The sequence below is a fragment of the Salvia splendens genome, chromosome 4 (assembly GCF_004379255.2).
Source record: "Salvia splendens isolate huo1 chromosome 4, SspV2, whole genome shotgun sequence".
NCBI lineage: Eukaryota > Viridiplantae > Streptophyta > Magnoliopsida > Lamiales > Lamiaceae > Salvia > Salvia splendens.
Genome location: NC_056035.1, coordinates 9,187,969 through 9,210,767, shown reverse-complemented (window position 1 = coordinate 9,210,767; position 22,799 = coordinate 9,187,969). Strand labels below are relative to the sequence as shown.

Here is a 22,799-nt window from a genome sequence, read left to right as displayed (position 1 = left end):
ATGAAGTTCAACGAGCGGTATATATAGACATTACAAAAAAAATGAAATAAAGTATAATTCAGTGCGGAATTCTGCTTAACGCCGCGGACCTGCGACGTCCTCAGCCCAATTCCGTATCCGTGGCGGGTACGCCTAATGGTGGATGTCCGCGACGGAATTTCGGGACATCCGTGGGAATTCCGCGCGGAAGTCCGCCATTGCGGATGCTCTAATAATTTTCAAATTACTACTCCATATTCATTTTGGACGGTTGAAGTTAGTGCTACGAATAAAGTAAACAATTTACATCGTGCACGCAGCCTTTCGTGCTAATGTCCAGTCAATAGTAGTAGAATATAATTATAAATTTAAATAATGGCAAATATCACTATAATTAATGACAAAGTACTAATAAAATTGATTTATAAAAAAATAAATAAAAATCAGTACAGCCATTCCGCATTACCAGATTTATGATTTATGTTAACACACACCGATGGCCGGAATGCCGCCGAAACCCCTCTCTCCGCCGGAATGGGACTCCCTAATCGACGATTACAATCTCGACGGCGCCGCCCGCCTCCATCGCTGGACCGGCGGCTCATCCGTTCCGGACCTCTGCCTCTCCTCTATCCTCCGCAAAGACCTCTCCATCCAACTTAAGCTCCTCATCCTCACTTTCCTCGAGCACCACTCGCTCGAAGATTCGCCCCCTCCGCCGCCCTTCCTACTCCGCCTCCTCGACGCCCTCCGCTCCGTCATCCAGTCCCCCAGCGACCCCTTCCCCCTCAAGGACCAATTCCTCATCTCCACCACTGCCGTCTTCGTCACATCGCTCTCCGAGGCCGACGAATTCGGCGGCGGCGCGCCGCCTCTCTGCGGCCTTGTCGAGCTGCTGCTGACTATCATCAATCGCCCCAACCACAGCCTCGATCGCCACACGCGCGGCGTCGCGTGCGAGTGCCTGCGCCAATTGGAGCTCGCTTTCCCCTGCTTGCTCTCTGAGATCGCTCCCCATTTGTGGTCTCTTTGCCAGAGCGAGCGCACTCACGTTTCGCAGTGGTACGTTCTGTTGCTCTCCACTGCTGTACTAAACATTGTGAAGCTGAAGCCGAGTAAGGCTAGTATTGCGTCGATTAGTAATGCTACAATCCCTCTGGTCCCGTTCAACCTACCTCAGTTTTTGATAGATAGAGTTGGGGCAGATTTCGTGTGGAAGGAGAACGAGATTTGCTATAAAGAGTTGAGGAAGGTGGTTGCGTATTTGCTCGATTTCCCTCAGTATTTAACTTCATTTGGTGTGGTGGAGTTTATGGGTGCCATCATTCCCTTAGCTGAAGAATTGGAACTTCAGGCTTCTTTGTTGAGAGTGCAGTTCTCATGGCTGCTATACACATTTAAGCCATTGCTCTGCCACATTTTCTTGCGAATGTACGTGAAGTTTTTGGATTCATTTGAGGGACAAGAGTTTGAAGTAGCTACAAGATTGTTGTTATTGTCGAAAGAGTCCCATCATTATTTGGTATTTAGGTTGTTGGCTCTTCACTGGATGTTGGGCCTATTTGCTTTGACAGCGGGAGAGGACGAAGCAAGAAAGAGAAGCATAATTGATATGAGCTTAAGGTTTTATCCTACAATATTCGATCCACTGGCTATGAAAGCCTTGAAGCTTGACCTGCTTGCATATTGCTCTAGATTGCTCTCTGATATTGGAGATGCAAATGTTGTAAAGGGTGTGGAGGTGGATAAGGAGGTGTATAAAGTCAAGCTATTTGAAGACGGCCTTCTTTCAGTATCATCTTTCGAATGGCTGCCACCATGGAACACGGAAACTGCAGTGGCGTTTCGCACCTTCCAAAAGTTTCTGATAGGTGGATCACCACATTCTGACAGTGCTACTTCTTCCGTTTCTGCTCTTATGGAGTCTAACATTTTTGACGCCTTACAGGTATGCTAACACTACCAAAATTTTTAGGGTATCTTTCTAGGATCTGTTAAGTGGCTGTTCATTTGATGTATAGTTTTAATATGTTTAAAATCAGCACATATGATAAACACGAATTCATGCCAATACCCTTTAGTGTGTCTGCTATGAAGCAATAGACAGTAGGACAGCCTTTCTATGATAATAATTTTGAGCTCTATTTTTTTAAAACTTATTTTCTTAGTTTTTCGGTTTGTACTAAATGTAATGTAGAAGACACAATTACTGTTGAATAGAATAGTTTTGGTGTGGTTGTATGTAGTACTTTAACATTGAGGAGGGAAGCTTTAGTTCTGGTGGAGTTTGCCTTATGTAGTACTATCTTGCAGCAATCAGATCGAACCTGACCCTTTTCCAACTGAATCTGATTCAGCATAACTAGGCACTGTATTTTTCACTTGTTTTACACCTCAACTGTCCCCGGTTAGGATAGAGCACTTATTGAGGACTTGATGCAATTTTTGGTGTTATATTGGGAGTTGTATTTAGTTCCAAAATTTTTAACCCTAGAACATCTTTATATCGCCTATAACACATTTTAAAAAGCCTGTAATCAATATCACATATACATAAAAAATAATACTCCCTCCGTTCCATAATGGTGGAGGCATTTTGCTATGTTGGTACATTCCATAGTAGTTGAGTCATTTCCCTTTTTAATAAAAGTCAACACATTTCTTCTCACTTACTTTACTCTCTCTTACTTTATTCTATCTTCATCTCCCTATCTTTTTCACTTCCTACTTTATTCTTCATTTACTTAACTCACTTAACACAATTTTTCTTAAATCGCGTGCCGAAAAGAAACCCTCCACTACCACGGAACGGGGGGAGTACATTAGTGGCCGTCAGAATCCCTCAAGAGCCTGTTATAATTCGTGCCGCCGCTTGCTATTTGCTAACTTCGAGCAAGAATTTGTTCAAATTTTTAGCTCTCTATTTTTTAACCCTAGAAGAACTGATGACTCTGATATTGATCGCCCATGCTGTATTTCCACCTTTAGTCATTCCATGCATAGTTCTTTGCAGTATTTATCTTTAAGTTAATTATTTATTTAGGTTATCTTTGACAAGTTTGAGTAGGATTAGGAGTCATTAGTTAAATAGAGTTTTATTTCATTATTTGAGTTGGAGTCTTTATTAGGAGTCTTATAAACAGGTTTATGTTTCTCAATTTTAAGCGTGCAGAAAATTAGTCTTGAGTCCAATGATTTTTGTAAGCCTCTTTGGAGGTGTGTATCCCTTTTCAAATGTGTAGCATTTTCGGAGAAGTTTATCGTTTGTAATTTATTTTTAGTTCAGTTTCTATCCAATTAGTTGTGGTTTCTCCCGTCCTTTGTTCTTTTCCTGTGTTTTCTGTCTGTTTCTGGCCAACACCCCCCTTATCTCCATCAATTTGGTGCCGTGAACGATGGTTCGACACAAAGCATAGATGCTAGGCTTGACGGATTAGAGAAGACGGTCGAAGGTCACACGTAAATGATCTCAAATGAGTTGAAAGCAATTTCTTCCACCCATTCTGAGAAACAAAAACGCATCCATACACTACTCGAACATGTCATGCAACACTTACCTCCCTTTCTATTGAAGGAATCCTTGCACAACATACGTGAAACCTTGTCTACTCCTCCAAGGCTCCAACACTGCCGTTTGCCGCTCATTCCCTTGGCCAAGCCGTACTGCTACTCTTTCCTTCTGTATACACCCAACAATGTCCTTTCACCACTTTCGATGGGACTGACGCTCTTTCATGGCTCACGTGTGCAGGACGATAATTTCTAGTCAACAGGACACCGATTAAGCAACGGGTTAAGCTCACGCTTACCGGATAATCGCATTATCCGGGGCCAACGGTGCCGTTTGTTCAGACATTACTTCGCCGCTCCCCGGCTCTCACGTGAGCACAATTTACCCATGAGATGTTGCTATGTTTTGGCAATAGCACCGCCCTACAAGGCCAAGACTTCTCATTGGACGATTACAATGCAGCCTTTGAAGCCCACCTCATCCAACTACCAGGCATCCTCGACCAGGGCTGTGCCTAGGGTTCTTTTTGGGTGATCTAAGGCCTCACATCCGCTACAGATAAAGGATTCAGGCATCTGCAGTTATTTTGAGCTTGTACAGATTATTAAGCGGGTTGACTTCCTGTCTTCGCCAAGCATTACCGTTAGCAGCACGATGGAGGTATCCCACGCCCAGCTGATTTACACTGTTCATCAGTCTTATATTCTCTTCGCACGTGATACCTTATCTAAATCTGTTTCGGTCCAAAGCAACTTTCAGTCCAGCCCCAACCCACAGTCCTCTCCAGTCTCCTGCTACTATTTCCGTTTCAGCTTCATCAGCACCAACTCCTTCACCATAGCCACTCCAATGCCAATTTCACACTATGACAGATGAGGAAGTCAGACAACATAGGGCCGATGGTATTTGTTTCCGTTGTGGCCTTAGCTACAGCCCAACTCACCTTTGCCCACCAAAAACATTGCAATACTTGTTGGTTAATTCAGATGAAAATACTGATGCGTATAGCCTAATTTGGAATGCTGCACCAGTCATGCCTGCACATCCAAGTTCTGGTGGCTGCAACGCTTCACCTTGGCCATATCTACATCCGCCTTGAGGTCAAGGCTGTTTCGACAGCGGGGAAGTTGATAACTTGATATCAATTGTCCATGCTGTATTTACTGCAGTAGCCGTTCCCTGCTCTATTCTCTGAAGTATTTATCTTTTAGTTGTTAATTAGTTTGTTAGGAGGTAAAGGCCGTCGATGAGGAATCAGCACAAGGTGTGCGCGATAGCTTCTTCCAGAAAGATATACTCACTCACACAATCTGTCTTAATAAAATGCTCTAAGAAAACAATATAGAATTTTGGGATAAAACTCTCGGCTAATTTGATTGAATAGGAACAGAACAAGAACGGATGGAAATAACCTAACAGAAAGAAATACAAGAAAATAATCCTCACAAGGAGGCCACGGTCTACAACCGTTCAAATTGGTGATCTCTCCAAAGATGATCAGCTACTCCTACTGACCCGCCTTATATAGGCGGGTAAACAAATCTACAATAATTCAAAATAACAATAAAATCTCTGAAATTGAACTAACTAATCAGGCGAGATAATATTGGGATTTCCCCTCTAACCACTTCCCTATTATTCTGGCCAAACCACTCCCCTCCAACAAACATCCGTATCAACTACCTCACTCTCGAAACAGCCTTGTCCTCAAGGCTATGTTAAAATTCAAAATACATCACTCTGTCCGGTGGAGGTTCAAACTCATGCTTTCGAGTAGTAGCCAGAGCATCGAACCATAGAAGATTGCCAACTATATGTAGGAATCGCAGCATGACCAGATAGGAGAATGGAGCACCTGCCAATGAAAATAGAGATCCTGGAAAGGAAACCGCCATAGGTGTGGACTGGTGGGCAGCGGAAACTAAACTTTGCAGCAAGGATGAGAACGGAGATTGAAACTGCAAAATGTAAGGGCCGGAGGTGGACAACAACGGTGCTGTCACTGGTGCTAGTCTAGGTGGAGTTGCTGGTGTAAGTGGACTGGGAGGAGATGGTAGAGACACCAAAACTGGAGGTGGAATGGGTGGTTGTACTGTCAAGGGTGTGCACATTTGCTGTATAGGTAGCGGTTGTTGGATGGCGTGTAGAGTATTCTCCTTGGCTGTTGTAGGTGGACTAGAGGACAACATCGGTGCTGTCACCTTTGCTAGTGTAGGTGGACAGGGAGTGGTAGAGGCACCAAAACTGGAGGTGGAATGGGCTGTTGTACCGCCAAGGGCAGGGACACTCTATTGCTTGCTTTAGTGTTGATATCAGTGTGGATTGCTGACGTGGTAATAGTTGGTATCTCCTAGCGAACATCAACACTCTTGGGTTTCCATGCTATTGAATCACCAAAACGTTTCATCATTTCCTGCGTAAAACGGTCCCAAGATAGAGTGGGAATTCGTCGCATAAGGAGTTAGATCCATGGTAAGGCCGGGCTTGCCAAGGCTTCCATGGCAACACTCACGCGATTTTCCAGTGGAATTTTTGACACCAGGAAGTACTGTTCAGCCCGCGCGAGCCACGCAATCGCATTGGATCCGTCGAATGTGGGGATTGTGATTGGTGGTGTGCCACCTGGAATTTTCGTGTTGGAGCCGTGCTCGTTAGACGAATCTTTAGGGAACAAACCAGTAGTGCTGTTCGGATTCCCGTAAAAGAAAGCAGCCCGCATTTCCACCCTGAACTTCTCGAGTTGAGACCCCAGCACCGATACACCTTCGTCCATTTTCAGGCATTGAATTTTCAATTTATTGACCATAGTGGCCAACGTCTCCGTCTTCTTCTCTAGATCGCCGACAACCTTCTCCAAACCATCCAAACGGGTGTCTGTGTTAAGCGGAGACACCATCGTTCACCGCACCAATTGTTAGGAGGTAAAGGCCGTCAATGAGGAATCAGCACAAGGTGTGCGCGATAGCTTCTTCCAGAAAGATATACTCACTCACACAATCTGTCTTAATAAAATGCTCCAAGAAAACAGTATAGAATTTTGGGATAAAACTCTCGGCTAATTTGATTGAATAGGAACAGAACAAGAACGGATGGAAATAACCTAACAGAAAGAAATACAAGAAAATAATCCTCACAAGGAGGCCACGGTCTACAACCGTCCAAATTGGTGATCTCTCCAAAGATGATCAGCTACTCCTACTGACCCGCCTTATATAGGCGGCTAAACAAATCTACAATAATTCAAAATAACAATAAAATCTCTGAAATTGAACTAACTAATCAGGCGAGATAATATTGGGATTTCCCCTCTAACCACTTCCCTATTATTCTGGCCAAACCACTCCCCTCCAACAAACATCCGTATCATAGTTGTTTAATTTATCTTTTCCAATTTTCAGCAGGATTAAGAGTCTTAAGTCAATTAGAGTTGGAGTCTTATAAATAGAATTATGTTTTTTAGTTTTAAGTAAGCAGAAATTTAGTCTTGAGTCCAGTGACTGCTGTAGCCCTCTTTGGAGGCGTGTACCCTTTTCGGAGGAGTTTTATCGTTTGTAATTAATTTTCGGTTCAGTTTCTATTTTGTTCTGGTTTTTCACGTCCTCTGTTCTTTTACTGCGTTTCATGTTCGTTTCCACTTTCCAGCCAGCAGCTGCTTATCTCTGTTAGACTCTCAATGCATATTATGTACGTTGTTTGCAAGTTTGGTATCTCTGACACAGTTACCTTAATTTTAATCTTCAATTTTGATTTTCATTAATGTCGGTACTAGGGTGAAGTTTTATGCATTATGGTATCATTATGTTTTCATTTGCAGAAGAGACTGGTGGACTCAACTTCAGAATTCAAGGGATTGGTGCCAGTAGTTGTTGCATTCGTTGATAGGCTCTTGGGATGCCACAAACACCGCTGGTTGGGAGAACATCTCCTTAAAACACTAGATAAACATCTGCTTCCGAAACTCAAAAAAGACTATAACCTGGGATCTTACTTTCCTATATTTGAGAGAATTTCTGAAAATGACAACGTCTCACCTAGTGGGCTGTTAAACCTTCTGTTGAGATTCATGGTTTTTCTTGTAGAGAAACATGGTCCTGATAGTGGGTTGAGATCTTGGCATCATGGGAGTAAAATTCTTGGCATTTGTAGAACAATGCTGGTCCACCATCACAGTTCTAGCTTGTTTATTGGGTTATCTCATCTTCTGGTCTCTATTTGTCTTTTCTTTCCTGATCTGGAGGTTCGTGATAGTGCGAGGTACACCTTACAGTCTCTTGGCCTATCTTACCGCCTACTTTTGCATGATCCAATTCTAAAACCTCATTTATATATAAGATCATTGTAGTATAAATAACATGGCTAAAGTTCAATCTAATGTAAACATTTTGTTCCTATCAAGTAACTTTATTATGCTACTCATGTTCGCAATATCAGAGATTTCATGGTCCTTTTCAGATTTTACCTGAGAATGCTAATTGGCATACCAGGAAAGAAGCTCAAGCACATCCTGCATACAGGGGAACATTTGCCTGGGTTATCTCCATCTACTCATTCTGGCTCATTCTTTAGTCTTCAGTCCCCTTCAATTTTTCCTGATATTAAGAAGTCTAGCAGTATTGCTTCTTGTATATACATTGAACGGGCAACGTCATTACTAGTGAAGCAGTCATGGTCCTTGTCCCTTCCTAACTTTGGCACCAATCCTGGTTTGCCTGGTTTTTTTGACGGCATCAGGGATAATGAACCAGCAGGCGAGGAACAGGTCTTGGAGATAACTATGAGTGGTGATACTATCTTAGAGAATGATTTGCCTCATCAACAAAAGGGGCCGTTACGAGTGATGGATGCAAAAAATTCTGAGATCGTCAATGAACTGAGAAGACATTTTATATCTATTCCTGATTATAGGCATATGCCAGGGCTCAAGATTCAGATCTCCTGTAATTTGAGATTTGACTCAGAGCTATTGGTTGATGAAGGGGAGAAATTTACAGCAGCTAATGCATTTGACAGAGAGGACCAACTTCCTGCTCTATATGCTATAGTGCTTACATTCACTTCCTCCTCACCATATGGAGCTATTTCCCCATTTCATATTCCTTTCCTTCTTGGCTCACCACCTAAAAATGATAAACTTTTGAGCCAAGCTGATTCATTAGCTATTGTTTCTGTGGAGAATGGCCATGTAGAAGAAGATAGCTTTAAAGCTCCTGTGTGTATAGAGTTTGAGCCACGAGAACCAATGCCTGGCCTGGTTGATGTTTTCATTGAAACTAATGCAGATAATGGTCAGGTAATCAAAGGACAGCTTCATAGCATTTCTGTTGGGATTGAGGATATGTTTCTCAGAGCTATTGTTCCAGATGACATTGCTGAAGATGATGTTCCGAGGTACTATGTGAATCTATTCAATGCATTATGGGAGGCCTGTGAGACAGCATCCAGCACCGGTAGAGAAACCTTTGCCCTGAAAGGAGGAAGAGGGATTGCTGCTATAAGTGGGACGCGATCCGTAAAACTTCTTGAAGTTCCAGTGACAGCTTTGGTTGAAGCTATTGAGCGACACCTGGCACCTTTTGTTGTTTGTGTCATTGGTGAACCACTTGTTGGCATGGTGAAATCAGGGGGCGTGATCAAGGATGTTATATGGAAGGATTCCAGCTCAGATTCTTCATTGGATATAACTTGTTCACCAACTAGTGCTCAAGGGGCCCTTTATCTCAAGTACTTTGGTGATGAAGAAGAAGATGATGGAGGGACTCAAATTACAGCTGCTAGAGAAAACATTGGTTACTGTCACATTTTGATATTTCTTCCACCAAGATTCCATCTCCTATTTCAGCTGGAGATTCGTGATTTTTCAACTCTGGTCCGGATTAGAACTGACCATTGGCCATGCCTAGCCTATGTTGACGACTATTTGGAAGCTTTATTTTTGGAGTGAAGCCTTCTTCACAACCCTTCAACTGGATTATGTTTTGATTGACGCTGTTCAGGACTTGGCTTCAAATTCTTTTATTCTTGTTCACTCAAAAATAAGGCATTGTTGAGCATGGTCATGGAACAGGTACTGACCCTTCCTCTTTTCAGTTTACTTTATATGTTTGCTTCATATGGTGGTCTCAGTTTTATCTGCTCGTTTACTATCATATTTTCTTTTGATTGTATTCTATTTTACTTCTTGTTCCTTCCTGCTCTAGTGACCTTTGGCTTCCGATATGATTACTAGTTCCTACTCAGTGGTTGCTTGATATGCTAAGTGGAAGTACTCAGTTTCTTAGTCATGAAACGACATAGTATTTCAGAGGAAGAAACACTTAAAATTAGTCTGGAGATTAGGAAACATTCTATGCTGCTGATTTGGCCGTAAGTGTGTTACACATTTCAAGAAAAAAACAAACTACTCTGAATTACAACATGCATGTTTGTTATAGTTCTCACATATGCCTACGGTTATGTGTCTGTCTCTGTTGCTCTGTTCTTGATTTTAGAAAGCTTCTAATTGAAACAAACTGTGTAGTCTCCCCAAACAGCAGCATCACAGGAACACAAGAGTGGGTACATGGATTCTTGGAATTGGGGAAGTACATCTTTGTTGAAGCTAGAATTCGGATCCAAAATACACATCCCGGAGTAGCTGAAGCTGGCTGAGAGAGCTCTCATTGACACATTATCTACGAGCTTTGGAGCAATTGAGGAAACCAACTCGACCCACATCACGTGTTAATGTTGGACCTCAAGAATCAAGATAGATAATGAATCTGTGGTTTTCCCTTACAGTAATTTGTACACTATAAGTTGAGATGCAGGAAGGCTCTGGGAACGAAAAAGAGGCATTTACCCGACAAGATGATGGCATGAGACGAGCATGATGGAAGTTAATGTGGCCTTTGGACAGAAGATGAAGCTTGATCTCCGTGTCCAGATGTAACTGTGCTACCATTCGGCCAGAACAATCGGTCTCGAGTGCCCGCAGATTTTTGTGGTTTCTGTATTTGTTATTCTTTTCGGCAGAGACTATTTAACTGCACTATTCGTACGAAAATATGTTTTAAATTAAAAATAAATAGATTGTGAGGGAAAAAAATCCGAAAATCTCCAAGTTATGTATTTAGATGAATAAAAAAAGGTTATGGAGAAAATAAGAAAATGTAAAAAAACTAAATACACGCAAATTACCTTCTTTTGATTAAAAACATTGTTTTAACTTTCAATGATTAATCGTATTTGTCACATGACACGTCTTCAAATGTATTTATAGACCGATTAATGAAATGATGGGTTAATAATAGAATGCTCATCGTGATCTTTGGCCACTATAGTTGATCTTTTATCATCTGAGATCTTGATTGATCAGTGGTTACATTGATCTTTGGGGGGAGCCTGTCGATTTTGAGTAACATTAGCTTCCCATAATATGCACTACCGATCTATTGCTGCCGGAGAAAGCTTTCAACAACTAACCGTATTAAAGAGGAGAAATCTCCAAAACCTAATGTTCCACACAAATTTGAATGCAGAGATATGAGTTGGAAATGATTGATATTTATATACTACGTATATTTTATAGTCAAATTCATTTACTTGTTACATTTTAGTGTGGGTAAATAAATATAAACTTAAAGATCGCGTCATGAAGGACTCGAACCGACACTATTATATTTTAGGTTTTTGTTCAAGGAAAGTGAGCAAGAGTCCCAATAGCAATCCTCGTACATTAAAAATGAAATTGATCAACTTTTATCTTAATATATTTTTACTCTACAATTTACTTTACTGGAATATTTTTTAGTGTGCTAGCTACACACAACTTACTCTTTTATTTATTTTTAAATTAAATGTTCATTTTATTTTCACGGTGCATTAATAAAAGCCATTTATATTTATTTTAATTCGAATTTAATTAAGACGATTATTTGGTAAATATAGCAATTAGAGCATCCTCAACAGCGGCCGTCCCGACGGACGTCCGACCGGCGTGCCAGAAGTCCGCGCGGGACGTCCGCCATTAGGCAGCAGGGAGGCGGACGCGGACGTGCGTTGCGGACACCGGAGTTCCACGACATTCCGGGGACGTCCGCCATTGCAGTGCCACGACGGACGTCCCGACTCGTTGAACTTCATTTCATTCGCACCACTTGTTTTAACGAGTTTCTCTCTCTCTCTACGTTTCTTTTATATATCCAAAATGGCTAGTGGTAGTGGTAGTGGTGCGAGTTCTGATGACGTACGCCGACGAATTAAAGAACAGTTGCAGGCCGTTACGTCCAAGGAGATAAATCGTGCGATACAACCGGCCTTGCAGCAGCACCAGCCGTACCTCGACCCATCCATTGTCGAACTATAGTACCCCGGGACTACATCGCTGCACACCGTCGGTTGTATGAGGACTACTTCGCTCCAGAGCCGCGGTTTGGGGAAAACATGTTCCAGCGACGTTTTAGGATGCATCGTCCGCTATTTCTGCATATCGTGGGCGCTTTAGAGCGTCGATACGAGTATTTCAGGACGAGGGAGGATGCGGTTGGTAAACCCGGCCACACGCCCATACAGAAGTGCACTGCAGCAATCAAGCAGCTGGCATACGGAGGTGCGACCGACATGTTCGATGAGTACCTGTACCTCCACATCGGTGAGACGACTGCCCGCGAATGTCTGAAGTATTATTATGAGGGCGTTAGGGAGATATTCGGGGATAGGTATCTTCGGAAGCCTAACCCTGAAGATTGCCAGGCTCTAATGGATATGCACGTGAGTCGGCACGGTTTTCCGGGAATATTGGGCAGCATAGATTGTATGCATTGGGAGTGGAAGAACTGTCCCGCCGCCTGGAAAGGGGTGCTGATGACGTACGCCGACGAATTAAAGAACAGTTGCGGGCCGTTACGTCCAAGGAGATAAATCGTGCGATACAACCGGCCATGCAGCAACACCAGCCGTACCTCGACCCATCTATCGTCGAACTATAGTACCCCGGGACTACATCGCTGCACACCGTCGGTTGTATGAGGACTACTTCGCTCCAGAGCCGCGGTTTGGGGAAAACATGTTCCAGCGACGTTTTAGGATACATCGTCCGCTATTTCTGCATATGGTGGGCGCTTTAGAGCGTCGATACGAGTATTTCAGGATGAGGGAGGATGCGGTTGGTAAACCCGGCCACACGCCCATACAGAAGTGCACTGCCGCAATCAAGCAGCTGGCATACGGAGGTGCGACCGACATGTTCGATGAGTACCTGTACCTCCACATCGGCGAGACGACTGCCCGCGAATGTCTGAAGTATTATTATGAGGGCGTTAGGGAGATATTCGGGGATAGGTATCTTCGGAAGCCTACCCCTGAAGATTGCCAGGCTCTGATGGATATGCACGTGAGTCGGCACGGTTTTCCGGGAATGTTGGGCAGCATAGATTGTATGCATTGGGAGTGGAAGAACTGTCCCGCCGCCTGGAAAGGGGTGTTCACTACCGGTTTCAAGGGCAAGAATCCCACGATGATCCTTGAAGTAGTAGCTGACTACCGACTGTGGATTTGACATGCATATTTTGGAGTAGCCGGGTCGAACAACGACATCAACGTCCTCCAGTCGTTGCCCCTTTTCAACGACCAGTGCATGGCCGTTGGTCCGGCCGTCAGTTTCGTCGCTAACGGCAACCAACACAATATGAGCTATTATTTGGCAGATGAGATATACCCTATGTGGCCCGTCTTTGTGAAGACGATCAGATGCGCAACAGACGAAAAGAAGATCTATTTTGCAGGTCGTCAGGAGGCAGCGCGCAAGGATGTGGAGCAGGCATTTGGTGTGCACAAGGCTCGATGGGCGGCAGTGAATGGTCCATCACGGCTGTGGTATATTGACAGCATCGCTGATATCATGTACGCATGTATTATCATGCACAACATGATTGTCGAAGATGAAGGTCCAGTCCAGAGCCTTTGTCTTAGCGGCAAGGAGCTTAGACATTATTGCATGAGGTGCCGAGTTCGAGCACTCTTGACATCAGTTGTAATTTCCTCATATCTATAGTATATGAGTTTATTTGTAATTTCCTCCCTTATATAGGAGTTAATTTTTTTAAAAAAAGATGAAGGTCCAACACTGACTGATTGAGCCAATGTTGATGTTGATGCTGCCGGTCCAATCCACGGTGTGGCAACCGCCAATGTACGTATGGGGATACCCTATGAAGAGGCCGATCGATATAATTGAAGAGCTATGGACGCAGATGGGTCGTCGTTGATATTTATAATGTAATTTGTTTAGACTTTTGTTTTGTTGAAATGTATTTTTTTTATTTAATGAAATTATCATTGCACTTTCTCCGTCCGTATTCGTGTCGAAATTTTAATTCCGTAAATTGTTTAATTCCGTAAATTATTTAATTTGGTGAATTTGTGAATTTTTATTATTGTGGATGTCTGTCGGGATGTCCGCGGCATGGCAACCGCCAATGTACGTATGGGGATACCCCATGAAGAGGCCGATCGATATAATTGAAGAGTTATGAACGCGGATGGGTCGTCGTTGATATTTATAATGTAATTTGTCTAGACTTTTTTTTTGTTGAAATGTATTTTTTTTATTTAATGAAATTATTATTGCACTTTCTTTGTCCGTGTCGAAATTTTAATTACGTAAATTATTTAATTCCGTAAATTGTTTAATTTGGTGAATTTGTGAATTTTTATTATTGTTGATGTCCGTCGGGATGTTCTTGGGGATGCCCGCCATTGAGCAGTGGGATGTCCTTATAACGTGGCAGTACAGTGAGACCTTATGACGTGACATGAGGTGTTTTTGGGTCGGGACCACCGTCCACTGTGGAGTGTGGGCAAGTGATCTAAAAGCATAGTTTCCAAAACCCCAGAGGCCAAACCAATCCCCAAATTGGCAAATTCAGCCTTTTGTATTGATGCCGCAAAACAATGATCGATGGTGGCGATGATGAATCACGGCAATCCGCCCGTCGCCGTTGGTAGTATTAGATCCCCACAGAACCACGGCCTCCCTTCACCGTCCCCACTCTCTCTTGCAGCGCCTTCCAGAGTTCGCCTCGCTGACATCTTGCCCTACGATGGAGCTCCCATGGCTCCCTACTTAAGGGCCGTGGATGCCTTGTCCACCTCCCTCACGCGCCACAACGCTGCCATCATTGAGCTCGGCTCCGACGATGCTGCCTTGCTCCTCTGCGCCCTCGAGTCTGCCCGCCTCTACTTCCGCACCAGGAAGGGCGGCCGAGGAGTTTACACCTACAGGGCTGGAAGGTTATCTCTCGCACTTCTTTTTACTATAGTACTACTTTTTTTTGGAATTTAGTTAGTTACAGACTTACAGTGGTCGGCAAGTGTCTGTGGTAACGGCTGTTGTTATTATTATATGTTAATACTCCCTTATTAGTGATTTATATGATACTGTTAAATTCCTGAAATTTTAAGATGCTGAGTACGTATACCAGTTATTTTTTTGGATTTCATGATTGGTCTTGTCTTTGAGAATTTGGGCATGGCGAGAACAAAAATGTCAATGTGGACTATTTAGGACGTTTAATTTACTTAAGTGAAACTTCTGAAATTGGTTAATTCTAGTGGATGTACAGCTCAGAACCTTTTTTACTCTTTATATGCTCTTATTGTTTATCATCTCATTTTACTTTAGAATTAAAATCTTCTAGATTCTTATCTTGCCACGCATATAAAATATTAAAGTCTATGCATTAAGATAGCAAGTGTCCAGCCATATTCAAATATGGTACTAGGAGTATAATTTATACTTTATCTGCTTGCATTTAGTTTTCCATTTCATTTTCTGATATTCATATAAATTGTTTTAGTGCATACATTAGTTGTTCACTTTCCAAGCAATGAAACCAAATCATTCTCCCATTTTATAGTCAATTAAGTTAATCTATTTGTGAGTTTCTCAATGCTGTTTCCCTTTCTGTTATGTTCATCAGACACAGTCAACTTTGTTTATGTTGCATGACTTTCATCTAACATATTGATATTCCAAATTTTGCACAGGCCTCTGGAAGATGTAGATTCATCCCCTCCATGCTTGACTGACATCTTCAGATGCATGGGAAGGGCTGCTGGTGCTGCTTTATGTGCTATATCTAGGCATCTTCAGCTACGAAGCGAGTAAGCATAGTGTCCCCATCTCTCCCTCCATTTTTTTTTCATTTACTGTTATTTGCGCCACAGTAGCATTTTTTGTTTGCTCTTACTAGCATATTCTTGAAACCTTTCTATTTTCAGTGTCTTCAGTCACTTGCTTGATGATAGCCCATTGCCTGCTGGCGAGCTGTCTTCATCAATTCTTGTTGCCACATTTTCCCAGGTATCCTCGCAACAAGGGAAAATTGCACCTGTGGGAGGAAAGCATGCTTCAAATTGCGAAGTGGAGAAGGGTTTGTTAATGCTGATATCATCAGATGCTCCTGATCTTCAGGTATATTTCATATCTTTAATGTGCAATTGCGGTTTTGGTTACTTGGTCTGGATCTTCCATGCATATGTTCAAATCTAGACATTCTTCTTCTCTTTGAGTTATTCATTCTTCCAACCATAGGTTTGTGACTCCAATGGGCGTTGGTACCAGGCAGATAGTAGCTTGTCTCCTGGGGACCTTTTACTGCTTACAGGAAAGGCTCTCAGCCATGCCACTGCAGGACACCGGCCTGCTGCTTCCTATAGGGTCATCTCTGATAACTCTCTGATCCCACATTGTGGTGGAAGGTAAATATCCTGGAAGTTGTTTTGTTGGTAACACATGATTTGCTTTACGAGAGGGCTAACTGTATATATCCAGGACATCACTGGCATTTAGGCTACTGCCACAAAGCAATGCAATTCTGGATTGTACGCCAATTGCAGCAGCTGGGCATGTGATTCCTCAAAGCTATGTGCCAATATCTGTAAGCCAGTTCATGGATGATCTCTCTGCCGAGGAAGACATATTGTGTAACCATGCTGATTATGTAAGCAGTTCTTGAAGACTCCTATGTGTTTAAATTTGTGTGACAAATGACTTAGTTCAGCTCAGTTACTTTACTTCCACCTGATTTAATCGCAGTGTGACTTCTTTAGGATGAGTTGGTTTCTTTTTTCAACTGCCTATAGTTTGATCCTCTAGATCAATTTTCTAGAAAATGGTGTAGTTTGAGTGAAGCATGTGATGAGATCTCTATTCTCAGTTTGAATCTGCTTCAACAGGTACCTGCAGATAATTTGAATAGGGAGCCATCACTAAGAAGTGTGCTCTCAGATCCCATATCGTAAGTTAGACCACCTTGCATCGAATCTACTACTTTCATTACATCTTATGTGGTTCATATCTAATATAAATATTGTATTAATCTATTTTATGTTGTGCCAAACATTTCTCCAGTCTATCAAAATCATGATATCTGTGGATATTTTGTTTTCACTGTATAAATCTTCATTCTAAATTTGCTGTTTGAATTCGAGGATTCTCCAGTGGCTCATACCTTGAGGATGCTACGCTAGTTTCTTGTGGACATTCATTTGGTGGTCTTATGCTGAGAAAAGTCGTAGAAACTGTAAGTGGAGACAACGATGTATCTTTGGGTGTCTTATCTCTCTTTTCCTGGGATTCTATTGCAAAACCTGAAGCATCTGTCACTTGTGTGCTGCGTGTGTTCAGAAGTTACATTTACAGTTTAAACCAAACAGTCATAAGTAGGGCGTTTGTATGTCTTGGATGCAATCCTCTTGAACTGGCACTTATCTTCTTAGCTGTAGGCGGATAGGTTTCCTAGTTAGACCATAGCTTATCTTCTTAAGGAAAACATTAAGCTGATGGGAAGGGCCGAACTAGACTTTGAAAAGTTTTAGGCATGAAGTATTGGACCGATGAGCTCATTCTGTTTACATAATTTCTATGCTAATATTTGTTTCCAGTTTACTCTTTCTACTATGCTATATGCTTAAAATTATTTGGCTTACACTTTGTGAATTGCCGTGACTCAGTTTTTGTGCCATTACAGTCTAGATGCACACTCTGCAATGTAGAAATCGATTCTGGGTCATTGATCCCTAATCACGGTAATGTATACTCTCTCTCTCTCTCTCTCTCATACACACACACACAACCACACCCACACCCTTGGAATGAAAACTATTAGGAAAAAGCAATCTGCATGTTGTCTGAAATTTCTCCAGTTTAGGCTGCTTATATTCTTTGTTGGTTTTAATGATGATTGCCTCTGATATATATACAGCTTTGAGAGCTGCAGCTGTAGCAGTCAAGCAAGAGGATGAACGCAGACTATTCCATACTGCAGCTCTGCGGAAACGCAGGAAAGAAGCAAACGAGCACAGGGTAAATTTTGTATTTGCTTTAACTAACTTTGTTTGTGTATATAGTACTTAAAAATGTATCATGAATATAAGAACATAACCAATTTAAACTTCAATTGCTTAATTTTTTGGCCAGATCTCCAATCTGTCATGCCATTATATGCGGTTTTATATCATGTCAATAACCTGCAAGGATATTCATTTTTTTATGGATACTCCCAAACAATGACTACATTACCATGACTCCCTAGTTGTACCTTTTTCTGTATAAGCTTCCACCTTTCTTCCTAAATAAAGTTAGAAGAAAGTTTGGATTTTGACTTTTAGTCCTAGTCCTGTCTTAACAAACATAAAAGGAGTTGATCTAGTTATCAGTTCATTTAATGTCTTGAAGCTTCTTATCAAGAGTTGTAGTATTATTTCTACAGTTCTGGAATCTGGATATATGAGAAATATTTTATATGGATATTTCAATTTCTAGAAAGTATATGATCTTTATCGTATGTATGCAGTTTTGCCGTCATTTACAGTTTTGGACTCTTGAATAATGAGTCTTCTTTGCCTATCTTTTCCTGTATATTTTGTCTTATTAATTTTGCAACTCCAGGAAAATGGCGATATCACTCCAGAAAATGGATCGCATAGAGGTGTACAATATCCTTTCTCAGTTAATGAAAAGGTTATTATCAAGGTAAACTATCAAGTCCGCTGGTTTCATCACTTATGTTTCATTTACAAACACCTTGCTGAAGATACCATGCAATATCGTACAGGGCAACAGGCGGACACCTGATAAGTTTGTTGGCAAGGAAGCAGTGATAACTTCACAATGTCTTAATGGCTGGTTAGTTGCATAGACAACCCCTATAACGTTGATTGGTTTATTTGATTCAGAACCAGGGCATATTTTTCAATTACTCTGATAGGACCCTTGTTAATTGCATGGTATTGTACCGATTCTTTGAGGTGATTGATGATGGTAAAGTGCATTTTATGAAGGTATTTGCTTAAGATTATTGAGACTGGGGAAAATGTCCGCCTACAGTACCGGTCCTTGAGAAAAATGACAGGTTCCAATGATTCATAGGACAGGTGTGTATCTGAACCAGTTCAGACCAGCAGCTGATGGTAGAGACCTAAATTTGATTTTGAAATATAGCATGGAGGAATATGTCCTGTCCTGTCTCGGAGGCTGCATATGTTACATAGTAGTAGTAATTATTTGGTTGTATGCTCTAGTTTAGAGGCAGAGATAGGAAAAGGGGGAGAAGGCTTGTAGTGTTGTGTAGCTCCATGCTGATATCAGCTTTCCTTTGTTCTCTGTAGAGGAAACGGATGAACATCGTAATCCCACCTTAATGGAAAGTTGATCAGAAGTTCACAAGAAAAACGAAAGATTGTGTCATTTTACTGTCTTGCGTTTTCTTGGATGAAAATCAAAATTATAGGTGGCATTCAAAAAGAATTTACAAACAGGATTACAATTTGAAGTGGAGAGATTCTGTTTCCAGAAAACAAAATAGGAAGCAAACAAGGTATGTAATGTATGATAATGTGTATAGGAAGGGGTTAGCACTTAGCACAATCTGGGAAGTGGTCTATTATGTTGAGGAGCAAGCTTCACCATTCTTGCCATCTGACCCTTCATCTCTCTGCACACTTTCTCCAGCTCCACCACTCGCCACTGCATCCTCTCCAGATTCGTCTTCATCCCCTCCTTGTCTTCGCTCGAGCACTCTGTCTCAGTCTCAGTCTCGTTGTTTTTGTACACCACCAGCTGATGATCTTTTCTGCCAAAATTGTGATCTTCGACCACAAACTCAGTGTTCTCACTTGGAACGTTGCAACGTTGACAAGATAGTGCTTGGATCGCGATTCTTGGAGGTATCCGAGGGTTCTTGGCCAAGTCCTTGCAGGCTTCGAGGCTTAGCTTCTCGTAGTTTAGACATCTGCACAGCCTTGATCTCTCCTCTAAGGAAAGAGAGGGATGGGCCTGCATATAAAAAAACACATTATTATTTCTTGGATTAATTACCTAATCAATAATAATGGTTGCATTTACTGTGTCACAAAAATTTGTCATGACTAAGAAAATTGGGCGGTCACAGATGCAATCAATCTATCGAAAACGTCCAATAAATAAGAAACTATGTAACGTGACTTCTATTGTCTTTTTCTATGGAAGATCAAGCTTATATAATACCTACCCCTCACGGCATGCTAAATAAGATTCAGGCAGTCAAACACATTAAAACCCACACAATAAAAAAAAATTAGCAACATATAGTACTCCACAAAATATATAAAATAGCAACTATTTGTACTAGGAAACAACGAGTAGTGTCCCGTGATACTACAAATTGTATATATCATTTCTTAAGTATGTACCATGCATATATTGCTAATACAATATATACACTTGTTTAATTAGACAAAATAATAAAATAGGAGGAATATAAAGGCAATGCTACTATTATACTAATAGGTCTGGTTCCATTGCTGACAAACAAAAAGCTGCTGGCAGGTTTTAATTAGTGGACAACATGAGTCATGGAATATTAAGCCTTTTGTTTTGGTTAGATAATGACAATTAGTACTGTCTAAACAGTTGTAGGATTCACAGGCAGATATAATCACATACACAACTACACTACACACAACAACTAAGGAGAAAACAAATCAATTCACCTCACTAATTAAGAGATGTAGTACATCCTGGCAAAGAAGAGAAGAGAAGAGAAGAGTTAGGCTTAAACACAACTCACTCAAACAATTGAACCTTAACCAATGGCAAACAAAAACTCAAAAATTTGTCCAACTTCAAAAGATTTAAAGTGGTGACGTAGTCTGTCAGCCATATTAGTGGGTTTCAAGAGCAATAATTCAAAGTCAGGAAGTCCCTTTGTCTTGTATGTCAATGTTATGCATTTGTTTCTGTCCCCAGCCATCCCACACCACAAATTCCACATCCAACACTATACATTGAATTACACACAAACACAGACTGATATAATCATGAAGAAATGAAAATGCTTAACAATATTGTAATTACCTGAAGATATATATCAATTGCTGTATAAACATGATCAAAAGAATCCCTTGCACAGTCAGGCAAGCTCTCAGCAACAGCAAGAAACTTAGGCAATTTGAGGGCAGGATCAGGCCCAATCTCCCCCAAATACATATCAATCATAAACCCTAATTTCACCATCCTCTCCATCGACATGTCTTCATAGTGATACACAAACAATCTGATCAGCCTCACCACCAAATTCACATCATACACCCCTCCTCCCCCGCCGGACACCAGAAGGTCATCCAGCTTCGCCTGATCGAGCATCCCTCCGATCAGCCGCTCCAGCGCCGCCCTCCTCTCCCGGCTGATCCCCAGCCCCGAGACCAGCTTTAGCACCCAAAAAAGCCCCCTGCAGGAGAACGCACTCCTCCCTATCACCACCACCCCGTGCACCGCCGTGTCGGCCAGCCCCCAGTACTCCGCCCGAACCGGCCTGATCCCGCCGCCGTTGGTTTTCAGATATTGCAGTAGGAATCTCGTGATGACTAAATTGCTGTTTTCGGCTCCGTACAAGCCTAATGCTTTAAGAAAATAATGAATGATTTTAGGGGTCAAAGTCGCCATATCTTGGAACCACCACGCATAAGGTTTCCGCGACGACGGAGAACTAGAGCTCCGATCAGTGTCGGGGGAGGACGAGGAAGAGGAGGATGAGACGGAGAGGAAATTGACGTGTGAATTCTGGGCGATCTTTGCTAGAAGAGATGACATCAGCTTGTCGACGAGGCCGCAGGTGTGGGCGTAGTCGAGGAAAGGATCGCAGCTCTTGAGGCTGGCGACGACGTCGTTCCATGACCAGTGGAAGATTTCCTGAAGGAATTGCTCGGTTTGAGCTAAGAGATTGAATGGAGATTGCTTCTCCGTCATGCCTAGGAAGACTGCGCAGCAATGCAGGAGGGCGACGTTGGAGACGTTGATGGATAGGGTGCCGTTGTTGTAGCAGAATCTCGAGACGAGTTCGAATCCGGCAGCGCCACCGGGGAATTCGGCGATGTCGATGCCGGAGCTCCTGATCTGAGTAGTTCTCTTCTCTTGCTTCACTATCTTCCTCAGCTTGCCAGAATATTTGGATAGAATCCTCTGCGAAAAACAAATACTCCATATTTATACTACTGTGGGTATAGATATTAACACAACACACATTTATGGAAGGTTGTTAATTACTAGACTAGTTACCTCGGAGAGGAAGAATGTGTGTTGGCCATTGATGAGAATTTGGAGATGCCACATTTCTGACATGGTGGGAATCTGCTTTGCATTAAATGATGATTTTGTAACTTGTAGTTGTACAACTACAAGCTCACCTCTCTCTCTATATATATAGATTGGTGATTGTGTTAATATGTGTGTGTGTGTGTGAGGTGCTCAAGGCTGATTTTTTCTGCAACATCACGAGCCAGTGGAGCTGTGTATGGTATAAATATAGAAAGTGATGCATATATGACATTCTTGACGTTTTTTTTTTAAAAAAAAATTATACTAATTTGTTTTTATTGCCCTACTGTTTTTTGTATCATTGTAAAATGAATTTGTTTTGGGGATAGGGTTGAAATTATCGCTCAAATCTGTGGTTTCTCTTTCAATTCCAAGTGGATAGATCATAGATAACATAATGTAGATTCTCGCGTTTCAGATTATCATTAAAGGGTGGGATAGTTGACTCAAGGAGTTAATTAAGGTTGCTACTTACCTTAAGGCAAGGATCGAATTAAGACCATTTACTTAAAGATAGACGAGTCCATGTCACTCGACCACACCACACCCTTTTAAGTTTTGCATTTCAGAATATGATGATATATATACCAACTAATGAACCATATTTTGTGAATATCATTAATTAAAATTGACTGTAGTGTATGTGATATCATGATATGTAGGGAATTTGTATGTCATGGGAAGATAAATATGGAA

General features: G+C 41.8%; 3 protein-coding genes across 4 annotated transcripts; 2 read left to right on the top strand and 1 right to left on the bottom strand.

The window, feature by feature from the left end:
- Positions 1-419: 419 nt before the first annotated feature.
- On the top strand, positions 420-10,574 carry LOC121798400. The gene is made up of 4 exons (XM_042197388.1): positions 420-1,927; positions 7,305-7,744; positions 7,943-9,554; positions 10,008-10,574. The coding sequence occupies exons 1-3, from the start codon at positions 476-478 to the stop codon at positions 9,429-9,431; spliced, it is 3,381 nt and encodes a 1,126-aa protein (XP_042053322.1). The 5' UTR covers positions 420-475; the 3' UTR covers positions 9,432-9,554; positions 10,008-10,574.
- Positions 10,575-14,355: 3,781 nt separating this feature from the next.
- LOC121798399 lies at positions 14,356-19,202 on the top strand. Of its 2 annotated transcripts, none has more exons than XM_042197387.1 (12): positions 14,356-14,758; positions 15,515-15,631; positions 15,749-15,941; positions 16,092-16,228; positions 16,302-16,470; positions 16,706-16,767; positions 16,971-17,052; positions 17,500-17,557; positions 17,734-17,834; positions 18,420-18,503; positions 18,586-18,656; positions 18,812-19,202. In XM_042197387.1, the coding sequence occupies exons 1-12, from the start codon at positions 14,427-14,429 to the stop codon at positions 18,897-18,899; spliced, it is 1,494 nt and encodes a 497-aa protein (XP_042053321.1). In that variant the 5' UTR covers positions 14,356-14,426; the 3' UTR covers positions 18,900-19,202. The 2 variants fall into 2 exon arrangements, with proteins under 2 accessions (XP_042053321.1, XP_042053320.1); XM_042197386.1 differs by having other exon boundaries at positions 14,357-14,758; positions 16,062-16,228.
- On the bottom strand, positions 19,190-22,373 carry LOC121798398 (BTB/POZ domain-containing protein At3g19850-like). The gene is made up of 3 exons (XM_042197385.1): positions 22,065-22,373; positions 20,865-21,968; positions 19,190-19,805 (listed from the first exon to the last, which is right to left on the bottom strand). The coding sequence occupies exons 1-3, from the start codon at positions 22,125-22,127 to the stop codon at positions 19,389-19,391; spliced, it is 1,584 nt and encodes a 527-aa protein (XP_042053319.1). The 5' UTR covers positions 22,128-22,373; the 3' UTR covers positions 19,190-19,388.
- Between the last annotated feature and the right edge of the window lie 426 nt (positions 22,374-22,799).